The sequence below is a fragment of the Mus pahari genome, chromosome 12, assembly GCF_900095145.1.
Source record: "Mus pahari chromosome 12, PAHARI_EIJ_v1.1, whole genome shotgun sequence".
NCBI lineage: Eukaryota > Metazoa > Chordata > Mammalia > Rodentia > Muridae > Mus > Mus pahari.
The window spans coordinates 27828384-27843507 of record NC_034601.1 but is presented as its reverse complement, the minus strand read 5'-3'; the positions used below and the strand labels follow the sequence as shown (position 1 = coordinate 27843507).

At 48.6% G+C, this 15124-nt stretch overlaps 2 protein-coding genes across 3 annotated transcripts in view; both read left to right on the top strand.

The window, feature by feature from the left end:
* The window catches only part of LOC110329327 (somatomedin-B and thrombospondin type-1 domain-containing protein-like), a 5472-nt gene extending 4615 nt beyond the window's left edge, over positions 1-857 (top strand). The window contains exon 4 of the mRNA XM_021208889.1: positions 701-857. Coding sequence (XP_021064548.1) covers positions 701-775 — 75 coding nt within the window. The 3' untranslated portion in view covers positions 776-857. The remainder of the gene's footprint in view (positions 1-700) is intronic.
* Positions 858-8158: 7301 nt separating this feature from the next.
* Positions 8159-15124, top strand: part of Muc20 (mucin 20, cell surface associated) — a 21641-nt gene continuing 14675 nt past the window's right edge. For both annotated transcript variants that reach the window (XM_021209653.1, XM_021209652.1), the window contains exons 1-2: positions 8159-8271; positions 10568-12334. In XM_021209653.1, the coding sequence (XP_021065312.1) occupies positions 8196-8271; positions 10568-12334 (1843 nt within the window). In that variant the 5' untranslated portion in view covers positions 8159-8195. The remainder of the gene's footprint in view (positions 8272-10567; positions 12335-15124) is intronic.

The window sequence follows — 15124 nt, the reverse complement described above, 5'->3', positions numbered from 1 at the left end:
TCACTCTGTAGACCAGGCTGGCCTCGAACTCAGAAATCCGCCTGCCTCTGCCTCCCGAGTGCTGGGATTAAAGGCCTGCGCCACCAGGCCCGGCTAAAGGGCACCTTTTTATAGTGAGTCCAGCACACCTGGATGTTACCAGGTAACTGTGGGGTGAAGCCTAGAAGGAATGCTAAGGAGAAGGGAGGGAAGGGAAGGAGAGAGGAAGGGAGGAGAGGGGGAGAGGGGGAAGAGGGAAGGGCTCCTTTGAGCTGGGGCAGAGTTCTGTATTTGAATTGCATCTCAAAATTTCATGTATCATAAACTTTTCTTTTTTTCCTCCACCACTATTTATAAATACACAGAACATCCTTAACTGGTGAGCCATACAGAAAGTGGCATTGTGCCAAACTCGGTAGCTTGTGTTCTAAATCCTCCTCTGTCCAACGCTTTCCTTCTGTGCCCTGGCCCTAAAGTACTCAGCCAGCATAAAGAGACACCCTTCACTGCTATTACACAAGAAGAAGGAGTGTGAGGGTCCCAGCTCCTGGCACTTGCTCCCTGGGGAACTCGACTTGACTCCTCTAGCCGCCGAGTCTGCCTGCTTGGGCGGCAGGGACAACTCACTGAGAGCAAGGATGGAGACCAGGCTGGCCCAAGAGATGCTTGGAGTATGAGACCACAGGTGTCAGCAACTGGGATGGGGTTTGTTGCTCGTCAGGTTCTGCAGCTCCTCCACACCCTCTCCAGAAGCCCGCTCTCGGTGACCGTGAAGGGAATCAGGAAGAGAGCCTGAGTCCTCCTTCAGCCCTCGCCAGCAGGACCCATGGAACCGAGATCACCTTTGGTTTGTTGGGGCCAACATGGCTGGCCCAGCCCAGGGGTGTCTGTCTCTCAGCGACCACCCAATGAGCCCCCACATTGGCTTAGCCTGGGGAAAACTGAAACCTGGGGTTGTTGTAAACACATTTAAAAGTGCACAGGATTAGCCATAAAAATTACAAAAATACACTTGGCTCCACGTAATATTGCTCACTGTGTTGTGACGATTACATGCATATACAATTAGGATATATTTATTGTAATATAACAATGACTTGAATATAGAGAATTAGGGAGATAGGGGTGTAGCTTAGTTGATAGAGTGTTTGCCAAGCATGTCAAACTCTGGAGTCAATGCTAAGCACCCCAGAAATCAGGTATGGTGGCACCTGCTCCTTATCCTAGTACTAAGGAGATGGAGGAGGTCGAAGCAGGTAGATCAAACGTTCAGGGTCATCTTGGCTGTATAGTTAGTTTAAGACCAGCCTGGACTATATGAGACCCTGGACTTTTTTGTTGTTGTTTAAGACCCTGGTGAGCCTTAGCTTACCAGAGACCCCCCCCCCCCGAGTGAACAACTCCAACTCGGAGACAGGGATAGATGCAAAAGCAAGAGAAATTTTATTGATCCAGCATGCTGGGGTTGCCCTGCACATGGAGAGAGAGAACGACCCTGCACAGCCCATCCAGAGAGCCTTTATACAGTTCTCAAAGCAGCAGCCATTTGGCACAATGTGATTGGCAGAACAGTGTGACTTTTAAACTGCTTGGTCTTTAGGGAATGAGGTAGGTGACTAATGGTCAAGGAAAATGTCTACGAGCTCCGGACCTCCCCTACCCACAGGTGGCCGTGGTCCTGGTTGGTCCTTCCTCCCTGTGGTCTGAGGAATGTAATTAGCCCCTCCCTTCCGGAGGGGAGGGTGCCTGTGTTCTTTCTGACCTTTCGTTTCCTGGCAGGAAGGGGTCTGGTGGAATTTTTCAGTGACTGAGCTGACCTCTTCATGGTTTTGTTTTCTTTTTTTTTTTTTCTTTCTTTTTTTTTTTTTTAAAGCAGAAAATAAGAACCCAAAACAATAACCTTTAATTAAGTAATTCACTTTCTCCCTCCCCTGTTCTGTATTTGATGTCCTGGAGCTTAGCCACCCGGTCATCTTTTACTCCCCTCTGCCAATGACCTTTTTCTAATGCTATGGCCACATGGTCCCATCCTTCTTACTACAGTTCGGTGACTACAGTCTTGGGTCAGTGGCTCTTTCCTGTTTGCTGGTCTCTGACTGGCTTCTGGCCAGATTGCATCACCAAAGCTCTGGTGTGCCGCCAGCTTCCTGTTGAGAGTTCATCAATGGCTTCCCAGACTAGATGTGAAAGTGCTGGGCCTGGCCCACCACCACGGAGCTCTGCAGACCTCCAGCTTTATCCCTGCTAATCCCCTTCACCCACTCTTGGGTGCGGCTGAACAGAATCTCCCATTCTCCTCACCCAAGACTCGGTCTGGGCCTTTGCTAATCTGAACCCTGGTTTCTGGGCAACTGATTGCAGCAAGGATCCCTGTTGGCCCAGAGCCCAGCTCCTGGCTAATGGTTTTGTGTTGGCTTAATTTCTCTAAGGAGTTTATTTGGGAACATTACTCCAATGAGATTAGGGTAAGGCAAATGAAACAGGGATGGAGGGAGGGCCAGCACAAAGACCTGCCCTCCGGCTGCGGCTGGCTGGTTGCTTCACCTGTGGGACCTTCTAAGAGACCTTGGGGAGTGTGTCTGAAAGGCATCTATCTGGTGACAGATCTCCTTTACCATGGGTTACAAGTCAGCCTACAGAATCCTGGATATATATATTAAAAACATATGCAATAAAGTGATTAACAACTTTACACAGACCTGGCGGGGGTGGGGGGAGGGACTGGAATCAACCCAAACTCAAACATCCATCAATAAGAAAATGGCCACGGAAGTTGTGGTTGATAATTACAAAGGAAAACCACCCTTTATCAAAGGATAAAAACATTATTATACGTAAGACCTCTGGTGAACCTCACAGACATAATGTTAAATGAAAGAAGCCAAATACTGAAAAGCGCACGCACAACCCTATTCCCATAGTCCATGAACTTGTCCATGGTGGCAGAGTGAGGGGACACACGGGGGGGGGGGGCTGTTTATTATCATTCTCTGTGAACTTGGTGACAGAACCTAAGGTCTCTTACACAGGCAACCTCTCTACCACTGAGTTGTAGCCTCCAATTCTGTTGTCAACTTTCTCTTCAAGACAGGGTCTTGCTAAGTCACTCACTCAGGCAGGCATTTAAGTAGCCAGACCAAGCTTGAACCTGTAATCCTCATATGTTAGCTTCCAAGACGTTTCTGGCACACTGTCTGCGTTTACACAACATGCAGAACTTGTGGGATCCTCTCAGAACCCTGTCAGCTGGCATGAAGAGTTTCTTTTTTACTGTGTGTGTGTGTGTGTGTGTGTGTGAGAGAGAGAGAGAGAGAGAGAGAGAGAGAGAGAGAGAGAGAGAGAGAATAGGGAGAATGGGTGTATGCGCACATGTATGCACATTCATTTGGAGGCCAGAGGCCAGTCTCAGATGACAGCCTCAGGGACACTGTCTACTTCCTTTGAGACAGGATCTCACTAGGAGCTCACTAGGCCCGCTAGGCTATCTGGCCAGCCAATCCCGAGGATCCTTCTGTCTTTGCCTCCTCAGCTCTGGGATAGCAAGCACGCACCACCACACCCAACAAATTTTTGTGGGTTTGGGGGGGATTAGACTCAAGCCCTCACTCAGAGGTAACCGAGCCATCTCTCTAGCCCTACATGAAATTTGCTTGCTTGTTTGTTTGTTTTTTATTGAAACTATTGGGGGTCAGGCAATATATCCTAATTTATCTGGTTAACACAGTGCCCCTTCAAGATGCAGGGTTAGCACAATTTCCCGCTACTCTGTCTGCGTTGGAGACAGACTGTCCATCCAATCCTGCGTGCACAACAAAGCCTGTTGCCGCTTTCCTCATTGTCGCTGAAAGCCCCACACCTGTTGGTAAGTTTGGTATATAAACATTTCAATCCAGCTATCCCGGGAGCTATTTATACTGAGCACACACACACAAGTGCGCCTGTAGATAAAGTTTGTCCCCTCCTCTGGTCATACTCAAGCCCCAGCCCCTGGACCCTAGATGGTAAAAGGAGACAGTGGAAATAAGAAACCCAAAACAAATCGTGCAGCTAGCCTCAGCCCCTTGTTTAGCACACAGATGACTTTGTATTTCCAGGACATTTTTGCTAAGTCAATTAGGCCTTGTCCCAAGTCAGAGTCACTGCTACCATATATGCTGGTTTTGTGGGGGACAGAGAATAGGAGGTCTGAGCCTAATGGGTGAGGGTGACGCCAGGATCTTTTCTGATGCTCAGGCGGAGATCCTGAGCCCATCCTTGGGTCCACGCTGACACCCCACATGGGTCAAGCTGAAGTGATCTCTGTGTGACTTCTTTCAAAACATGTCACTAACCAGAGAGCTTTCCTGGGCCTTTCCGCCCCCACCATCCCTTGTCATGCTAACTCCTGGTCTCTGTTGTTCTCAACAGCGCTGCCAGGGTTCCCACTGCTTGGCCTTCTAAACCCTGAGATAGGGCCCACCACTCTCCTCTGCGCTCTCCAGGGACACCTCAAGCTCACTTGCTCATCAAGTTAAAAATCAGAGGGCACCATTGTCTTCTACAAGGTTCCCGATCTAGGTTGACAGGCCAGACGGAGGCAGTCGCTTTAGTCTCATGTCCTTGAAACTAAGTTATCAGTTATCTGAACTTAGAAGTCAGAAGAGAGTTAGTTGCCGGATTTTGAGAACAGGTAATGGGAAAGTCCCTTCTGTTTAGCTCTTACCAAAAAAAAAAAAAAAAAAAAAAAAAAAGGACCTGATAGTAACCAATCAGTAATTCATTGTCTATTTCCCTGTTCCCACTTCACCAGGAGAGTAGATTCGAAGTCACCTAGCACTACTTGGTTTTGCTTTTACTTTTTCTTTCTGTTTTATAGAATGAAGCCAGACTCTAGGAGCACATGTAAGGCCGCTGAAGACATACAACTTTATTGTAATGTATACTTTGGTAGACTAAAGTCTCAGATGCCCACAGAGCCCCTGTTACCCTCTCCTGCCATTCTGCAGTCCCCCCACTCCCATCTCTTACACTCCTGTGACTCCAGCCCCAGCTGCTCTTTGGTAGTCCTAACCTGTCGCCATCTCTGGCTGCTTTGTGGATTCTTCTTTCTTCTACCCTTCTCTACCCTTGCTCTCTACCCTTTCAACCTCCTAACACTAAATAAGAGAGAAAGAAGGATAGAGAGGAAAGGAAAGAGACCCCTGAATAAACTCAGGGGTGAGGAAGGGGCCAACGTTATCCTCAGACTACTTTTTGCTGATTGGGGCTGCTGAGTTCTTTGGGGCAAGTTTGACCTTCACTGTCAGGATATCCATTGTCTTCTTGTTTCTTCTTTGTGCACCACTACTTAACAAACTGCAAACAACAGCCTACCATGCCCCTCAGGGCTCTAGCATTTATAGACCCTCTGAAAAGTCCCCAGAATTCCAAATGTCACACAATTGCAGAAATTATCTGCAGCTGGCAAAATCACACCCCTGACAGAGCATGAGGCAAATCACAGTCAGCTGCTGTGGACAGTCTGAAGCGGCCCCTTATCCCACACCTGGGATTAAAACGAAAACATATTCTTAAAACGTTTCTGAGTTTTTAAAAGGAAACCAAACTTCCAGAATTCTCACTACATAAACCTTTCTGCGTTAAGCTTCTGACATCTCTCTAGATGCTCCTACAACCTCCTCCCTTTTTATTCAGTACCGCAACCTGAACCACCTTGCCTCCCCCATACACACATACACCCTCATACCCCAGCTCTCACAATTATCTCTTTCGTTCTCGGTCACTTACAGATTCCTATTCCCGTGTTCATTGCCCACCCACTCTTTAGGACTTAGCTCCTGAGGGCCGGCCCTGTTTTCCTCTAATGATGTATTATTACCTCAAGAACTGAGACCAATGTCTGACATATAGAAACATGTGCTTGTTAATGTGGCGAGACTTGTGCCTTGTGCTAATTCGTGGTGAGCTGGGCTGTGAAGAAATGGTCTAAGAACTTTCCAGTGAAGTTTGTGATGGCCCTCAGGGCTGCTGGTCATCAGCCAGGCTCGGAAATAACCCCGAATAAAGAAGAAACTTGAAGTGGGTTGATCTGATGCTGCTTGTATTCTAATGATAAATGCTGGCTTCTCAAGATGTGGTTGATCCTCATGTATACCAAGTGATGCTATGTGAACCTTCTCCCCAATATAACCGGTCAATGAGAGGGTAGAGCCTGTGATTGGGCAGTGAAGGGAGAAAGGTGGGACTTGGGGTTCGAGTGAGGGTGTTGCAGGGAGAGGAAGAAGAAGAAAGAAGATGGAGGTGGAGGTGAAGGAGGTTGCCTTACGAGGAGATAGACCATGACCACTAAGCAGTCAGGAGAAACAGCTAGTGACAGGAGACTTTATAGTGACAAGGCACTTTATAGTGACAAGGCACTTTATAGTGACAAGACACTTTATAGCTAGGGAATAAGTTAGCATAACTCCAAACCTGTCCAATCTAGGCTTACAGTTTGTAAATAAAATACCTGAGTTGTGTGTCTTTTATATGGGCCAGCTAAGACTATAAATTCATTCCACAGAAACTGGCCCAGATCTTCTTAGGGTTTTTCTGTTTGTTTGTTTCTCTTCATTTTCAAGTGTGTAGGGCTGTTGGCCATTTCAGTTGGAAGAGGAAATGCAGTGGGGAACTCCTTGTTGGGGTGAAAAGGGCACCTGAATGCTGGTCCGCAGAGTAAGCTGCCCCTGGAATGAGGAAGCCCCTCTTGCCGTGTTCCCTCCACCTCCCTAAAGGGTAGATTCCACATGGGGACATGGCTACATGGCACGGTCTCCCAGAATGCAGCGGTCGGTCCCTCCTCCTTCCACCTGTTTAGAGAGCTGAGTTTGAGTCCGGGAAAGGAAGAGGCTCAGCCTTCAGGCTGTGTTCCTGCCGCTACTCCCCAAGACCCTCAGCTCCAGCGTCAGGTTACTTCACACAGACTCCATCAGCCCCTTCTGAAGAGGCTGGCATACCCCAAGATGACAGCTCCTCCTCCCAGGAGGGAAAGCCTGTCACCCCAGTGCCCACTAAAGTTCTAGATGATACTGTCAGATAGCCAGCAGCCAATCTGACTGCTGGGCCAAGAAGCCCTCAGAAGTCTTTCTGACTGAGGTCCAGAGAGGGCAAACTACTGGCCTAAGACCACACAGCTTCTTGCCCACCGTTAAGGGCAGCGTCGGAAACGGGACAGAGCGTTTGGTACGGTTTTATACTTCCTTCCTGTTCTCAGTTTTGTGATCCTGTGACGCAGATCCGAGATGTCTTCTCCATCCCAGAGCTGCTTTTTCATCCGAAAGCATTTAAAATGCCCACGGAACCTTGTCTGACCACCAAGTGTGGTCCCAAGGGCACTAGGCTTTGGTCCTTGAGGGGTCAGAGTCCTCTTTGTTTTGGGGGAGGCATACGAAATAATGTCACTCCTTGCCTCAAGAACTAATCTCCTAAGCGTCCCCAAGTCATCTCCTTCCTCTGGCTCTTGGACTCAGAACATCACGCCATCCTCTGCATCCTGGATCCTCAAACCTGACTGCCTTTGACTTGGCCACAAAATCCCAGGATGTTGAATATAGAAAGCTGTTAGAGGTTAGAGTCCTGCCCCCACACTGGGACACTGTCCCCTTGAGACCTCGGGACCAATCACATTGACTGGTCGAGGCTGAGGGCTCCCACTTATATCTTGAGCTACTGAGATGGATGCATTTTCTCTGAGCACCAGCAATGTACAGGAGACGCTGTGTAAGAACTTTGGTGGTGTCCTGAGTCAGACAGTGTGCCCATTTTACAGATCAAGAAGTTGAGGCTAAGAAATGTTCTCTTATTTGCCCTTGGTCCCTAGAACTGATAAAATCTAAGCTCAGTAGAGAAACTGGGGTCTGCCCATGAAGCTGGGACCCCAGGTATGGGTGAGTGGGGTAAACACCATCTCTCTCACGCCTTTCTCAGTGCTAGCTAGAGGAGGGTTTCAGAATGGAATTGATGCCATATCTTCAAATCAGAGAGGCAAGGCTGCCACGTATGGGAGTCGGGGTGGGGAGTGAGACCATGAACCTGCTGTCAGCCTGCATGTTTGTGGTCACCCGGCTGCCTCCTGGAACCTACCCAGTCACACCTGGGCAGTCAGCTGCCCCTCCTCCCTGGGTTGAGGAAGCAGGAAAAGGTGGTGAGGAGAGGCAGCAGGCAGGTCCGGCAGGCAGCGGTGGTCAGGGCCAGGCACGATGGGCTCTGTCTGGGGCCTGACTGTGCCTCTCCTTGTCTTCTGCTGGAAGGCTGGCGTCAGTGTGAGCTCTCCAGGTAAGGAACAGGACAGCCCCGGGGATCCTCCCTTGTGGAGCTCTGGGTGTCAGTGCTGGCAAAGACAGCTCTTTGTGGGCAAGGGAGACATTTTTGTTAATTGTATTAATGGCCTGAGGAATAGACAAGTGTGCCGGCTGGCAGACGGGTCAGCTCACACATGGTGGCCCTGCGGCCATCACTGTAAGGGAGTCTGGGAGTCACTCTTTAGTCATGGGATAGTGGGGTGGAGGGAAGAGGGGCTTGGGAGAGGCCAGCTGGTGACCATTTTGCTGTGAACTGAAGAATATGGCCTAAGAAAACTACGGTAGCTCTACTCCCTCCAACATTGTTACCTAGCCCAGCTGTTCCTTGAAATTTGCCTTTTGAATGAAAAGTTTGTCACAGACGGCTCGAGCAGGGAGATTCTGAGAGAGAGGCAGGCTTTTCCGAAAGATGGGCGCTAACTGTGATCTGTCGCCAGCACTGTGCCAAACCCATCACACACACTTTCAAATAGACCATTTTCAGGCTAACTTTAGGTTCATAGTAAAACCGAACAGCGTTCTATTGAGATTTCTGATTTATCCGGTCCTTCCCACACACAGCCCCTGCTGGTCTTGTCCCCATGGCATGGAGACTGCTACAGCAGAAACCACACACTGACATGTCACACTGGGCATCACTTTTTAAAATTCCATTTTTAAGTTTATTGACAGAATTTCTAAATAAATAAATATTTATTTATTTATTTGTTTGTTATTGACACATTGCCCTGACTGCATGGAACTTGCTATATACACTTTATTTATCAGTGTTTCCATTTTCCATTTTTCTATGTATGTGTGTGAAAGAAATGTTTTTACATAAGTGTGGATCCACATATATTTGGCTGTGTGTGAAGATGTGTACAATGTGTGTGGAGGCCTAAGGTTGATTTTGGAATCATCCTCGAAGGCTCTCTCACCTTATTCCTTGACCTGGGATCTCTCAATCAAACCTAGAGTTCAGAGTTCAGATACACACACACACACACACACACACACACACACACACACACACGGGGGGGGGGAGGAGAGAGAGAGAGAGTCCACAAGTACCTGACACGTATGTGAAGACCAGATGACAGTTTGAATCTTAACTTCAGGCCACCAAGCTTGGTAGCAAGCAGCTCTACCCACCAGGCTGGTCCAACATTGCCTTTTAAATCCTCACAATAACGTGGAGGAATAGGCTCGAACCTCTAAGACACTGCCACCCACCTAAAATAAATAAATAAATAAATAAATAAATAAATAAATAAATAAATAAAAGCAAGGGGACTGCAGCTTAGAGGGAGGAACCTAACCCTGGGGTTGGCATTGCTAGCGGTGCCCAACCATTGGACCACCCACCCTGCCTGCCACACTTTACAGATGAGAAAGTACCAGTGTGGAGCATAGAGACTTGTGTCACAGAGTTAGTACACAGTGGCAGAACAACAACAGAGGCAAGACTCAAACCAGTCTGTATTTCCATACTCTCCTCACCCCCAGTATGGAGGTATGGAAGAGGAAAGCAGCAACACCCTCCCATCTGGGCTGGGTTCTGTGGACCAGGGGCCTCAAAGAAATAGCTTGGGCTTAGGCATAGATGCCCATATGAAGAAGGCAATCAGTAGCTCCTGCAGACGTGTGTGTGCATGCATGCAGTTGTGTTAACTGAGCAGGCAAGGAAAGGATGTGTGTGTGTGCATGTGTGTGTGTGCATGCGTGCCTGCGCGTGTGCCCACTAATCATTTCCTTTACCCACGTGAACTGGCTCCACATCCCTGACCGATTGCTTTCCTAGGACATATTCCACTCAGGCTGGAGGCTCCTCTGCCCGTCCTCCCAGTTATCTCTAAAGATGAAACCATAGGTCATTCTAGACCTTGAAGAACATACTTCTATTGGGGGCGGGGAGGGGGGGCGGGGAGTGACAAAGTTCCCTCAGAAAGTTCTGGAAGTCCTGATCCCTGTTCTGCAGTCCTTGGCTCCTGTGGATTCCTGTCTTCTTCGCCTGCCTTCGTCGGTGCATGCTGCGAGGCTGAGCTGTAGACCGGTGGTCAGCTGGGATCCTTCGGGGCAGTGGGCAGTTGTCAGGGCTTCAGAGAACACTAGTTGGGGTAGCGTGTCTTCAGGGCTGCTGCGAAGGCTTTGGCTTCTCTGTGCCGCCTTCATCCTCTAGGTTTATGTAGATAATGACCCTTCATGTCATCCAATAGCACAGTTTATCCAGGGCATAAACTGTGATGTCAGCCCACCGGCACTCACCAGGTTGTTCTCACCCCACACAGGTCTCGACATTAGCAGATCAGTTCCTTTGGTGACAACCAACATGGAAGTGTCCGCCTTCACTCAAAGGGACAGGCCCAGCTCGGAGAGAGCTTTCCAGACCACCAACCCCATTCAGTATGTTCCTCTAGACACGCAAACTCTCAGCACTGAGACTGCTTCTAATGCCTTAAGTGCAACCGGTATCAGTTCAGAGGTCAATTCCAGGGACACTCAGACCACCTCTTTTGTAACAAAGACCAGGAAGACACATACTACCACTCCTGCAACATCATCCCTAGAGACCCAGACCACCTCTCCTTATTTGTCAACCCTAAATATTCAGATTACCTCCCCAACAGCATCGTCCCTGGCTGCCCAGACCATTTCCCCTGTATCATTATCCCTGAGTACCCAAACCACTTCCCCTGCACCATCATCTCTGGCCACTTCTCCTGCACCATCATCTCTGGCCACTTCCCCTGTACCATCATCTCTGGCCACTTCCCCTGCACCATCATCTCTGGCCACTTCCCCTGAACCATCATCTCTGACCACTTCCCCTGTACCATCATCTCTGGCCACTTCCCCTGTACCATCATCTCTGGCCACTTCCCCTGCACCATCATCTCTGACCACTTCCCCTGCGCCATCATCCCTCGATACCCAGACCATCTCATCTATTGAATTGACCCTAAAGACCCAAACCATTTCCACTGTAACAGAGACCAGAACTGTTTCAATAAGAATACCTTCAGACTTCATGGTTGTGCACACCATCCCTACAGAGACATTGGCACCAAGTGACAGCCCCAGAACTAGAATGAGCACTGTCCAAACTGGCACAGTGTGGGACCCCATAGAAGTCATTGTTGACACCCTTTGTACTGATGACAGCTCTGAAGAGGCCAGGAAGATCACAGTTGACCTCCTGACGCTGGCGCACACCTCCACGGAAGTGGAGCACCTGTCTTCAGAGAGCAGCTCCTCCTCTGACAGCTCAGCTGGGGTCCTCAGCAGCTCACGAGTCCTGGGACCCGACAGTGCAACTCCAGCCAAGGGGTTGGTTGCCTTCAACATCACTCATATTAAACTCACCACCTGCATCACAGAAATAGAAACAACCGTCACCATCTCCGGGGCCCCGGGCTCGAGCCTCAGCCTTACAGAAGTGACGGCCGCCTTGTTCACTTCTGAGATATTAACTTTGCCTCCACCCACTGAGGCAAAACCAATTATCCCCGAGACCACAAACTCATCTGGGATCCTGTCAACTGCCAGCACCCCGGCTCTTGCTACCACCCTTGAGGGTACAGTTTCCACTAGTGGAATCACAGAAAGCGAAACAGCAGTGGCCCAGACTCTAACCTCTGTTGGAACTCCGGTGACAGTTAGAAGGAACCCACTGGAAAACACTTCAACACTCTCTATTGAGACACGAAGCCACACTGAGGTCTTGGGCACCATCACAGTCCCCACGGTTGCTGGATCAACAACGGGAGAAGCGGCCTCCTTTGTGAGTTTCACAGCTCTGGACAGCAGACGTCTCTCAGTGGTGGTCACCACCGAGAGCTCGGCTACCTCAGAGACCTTAACCACAGGCGATACAACCAACAGCTCCTTCCCCGCAGAGCACCGCCCTCCTTTTTCTATCTATTCGACTGCAGCTAGCACCAGCAAAAAACCAAACATCATCTTAACCGAGACCACAACCTCACCAAAGCCCCCGACGCACCCTACAACATCTGCATCCACTGCTTGGATAAGGAAAACTACAAAACATGATTCAGGTAAGCGGAATTCCCATGAGAGGGTTTTGGAGATTTGGAGTAACCTTAAGGAGTTGAGAGGAAAGGAGGAGCTTAAGGCCAATCTTGCACCCTCTCCTTGACATTTCATGGTCTCCTGGCGGGTCGGCAAAAAGCAGCTAAGATGCGTATGAGGTGTAGTGATGTATAGGTGATGTTGTGACGTGTGTGTGATGTCGGGGTGTATGAGTGATGTATGTGTGATGTCGTGATGTGTGTGTGATGAGGAGTGTGAAACTGGGTTTTCCAGAAGTGGTTGAGATCTTGGCTGTGCTTTAACCTGAGAGACTTTGGACCTGCCCCTCTCCTCTGATCTCTTGGTTGGTCGGTAAAAAGCAACTAGTTTCTTCGATTTGTAGTGGATGAGCACCATCTTTTCCAGGTCTAACTTCTGTGAAGTTAACTATTGGGCAGCTACTGTGCTTCAGATGAGATCTGCAATGATATTCAAAAGATTTGACCATCACTCCTTGGAAGCCTCTAGCCAGCAATGCCCACACAGAAGGAAAGAATGTGCAAGCGTGTCCCAATCGCTGCCCTGTAAGCATGTGCAGGGCATGCAAGTGGGACTTGGTGGCCATGTTTTCCATGTTCTACATCATAAAGAGTGATTTTAGACAAACCAACAAAACAACATTCGGGGAGTTTAAACCTTCATTTCTGAAACAACAGACGTGTCTCAGAGAGGCGCATTGACAGCAACTCTCCCGTAAGGGCAGCTTGTGGGCAGCTGGGGAGTTCGCCTCTGCTGCTCATCTTTTCCTTGTGGTTCGTTCCTGAGTATCTTTGCCTTGTTCTACCTTTTTGGGCAAGGGAAATAAAAATGTTAATCATGAGCTGAGGATATAGCTCAATGATGGAGTGCCTGACACTGTTCGTGTGCCTGAGCATTTGACTTCATGTCCTGAAAAATCTGTCCCTGTCATCTCTAATTCTCTGTGTCACCTCCATCCTCTCTGTCTCTGCCGTCTCTGTCTTTGTCATTTCTGTCCCTGTCATCTCTATCTCTCTGTGTCACCTCCATCCTTTCTGTCTCTGCCGTCTCTGTCTCAGTCATCTCTGTCTTTGTCATTTCTGTCCCGTCATCTCTATCTCTCTGTCACCCCTGCCATCTATGTCTCCATCATCTCACTCAGTCTTGATCTCTGTTACCTCTGCCTTTATCATCTCTGCCTCTATCTCTACGTCCATCTCTACCTGTATCATCTTCATTTGGTCTCTGTCTCTTTTATCCCTCCCATCCCTGTCCACTCTGTCTGTATCTATGCTACACCCTCAGCCATGGTATCTCTGGCCTGCAAACCAGCACTCAGGAGGCAGAAGCAGGAGGACTGTGAATCTGAAGCCAGCTTGATCTACATAGTAAGACCCTATCAAAAACAGAAATTAAAACAAAAGAAATATTTAATCACACCCATGTTATCGAGTATCTTTTTTTATTCTAGGCAAAATTAATATAAAAGCACTTTGCTGTCAGTAGGCAGAACCCAAAAGTGAATTCACCAGTTCTGGCTTTCTATCTGGACCAAGAGCAAGTTGGGGAGGAAACTATTCATTTCACTTGTTGGCTCTGACTCACTTGGTTTTCTTTCTTATATACCTCAGGCCCACCTGCCCATGGATGGCACTGCCCACAGTGGGCTGGGCCATCCTATATCAATTAGTAATCAACAAAGTGCCCCACAGTCATGCTCACAGGCCAATCTGATGGAGGCAGTTCCTCTGTGAGATTCCCTCTTCCCGGGTATGTCCAGGCCTGTGTCAAGCTGACAAAAGCTACTGCCACACCAGAGGAGCGGGAATGAGTCTCCTTGGCGCAGAGGAGAGACCGCTGATAGGATAGATGCTGTCATGAGATCAATAAATGTTTAAGAGCTGCAAAAGAAATCTTTGCTCAAGAATGAAGCAGCTGCAGACACTCCGCCATTGAACCACCTGAAAGTCTCAGGAGAGAGTCCTGAGAACGCAATTCAAGGAAATTTCCTGTACTTAAATTTCAAATCCACAACCTCACAGACTCTTAATTTCCTTGGTTCGGTGACAATCAGGCACAAAAACTGGGTCAGTGCCGGGTCAGGGAGTCTAGGCAAAGTTCTCTTAAAGAATCAAATGACCCTGTAGGCTGTTGGGACTAATTTAGGAATCCCTGGCCGTGGACTGGCTAGCTGTCACATACATACATACATACATACATACATACATACATACATACATACATACATAAATAAGGGACTGGAGAGATGGCTCAGCGGTTAAGAGCACTGACTGCTCTTCCAAAGGTCCTGAGTTCAAATCCCAGCAACCACATGATGGCTCACAACCATCTGTAATGAGATCTGATGCCCTCTTCTGGGGAGTCTGAAGACAGCTACAGTGTACTTAGATATAATAATAAATAAATATAAAAAAAACAAAAAACAAGAACAAAAACAACAACAAAAAAAGGTAGAGCTTTCTGGAAGTTGGAAAGGCAGAAAGGCTCAGCCAGGAGACCTCGTGACACTACCAACTTACTGCTGGAGGAGTAGCACCCAGCTCAGGGCATCCCCTGGAGGGCCAGCCCCTCCCCTTAGAGAGCTACCCTCTCCAGCACTCGCCCTGCCCAGAGTCCTCTCCACTCATCCAGGGTCTCCAGGCCTTAAGAACATTCTGGATTCACTTCCAGTTTCCCTTCCTTGCTCTTCTCTTTGGCTTTTTCAAAAATGGAGGCACCCTAAGGCACCATGGACTGCACTCACTAGGACTGCAAGGACCCTGCAGTGGGCATAATTA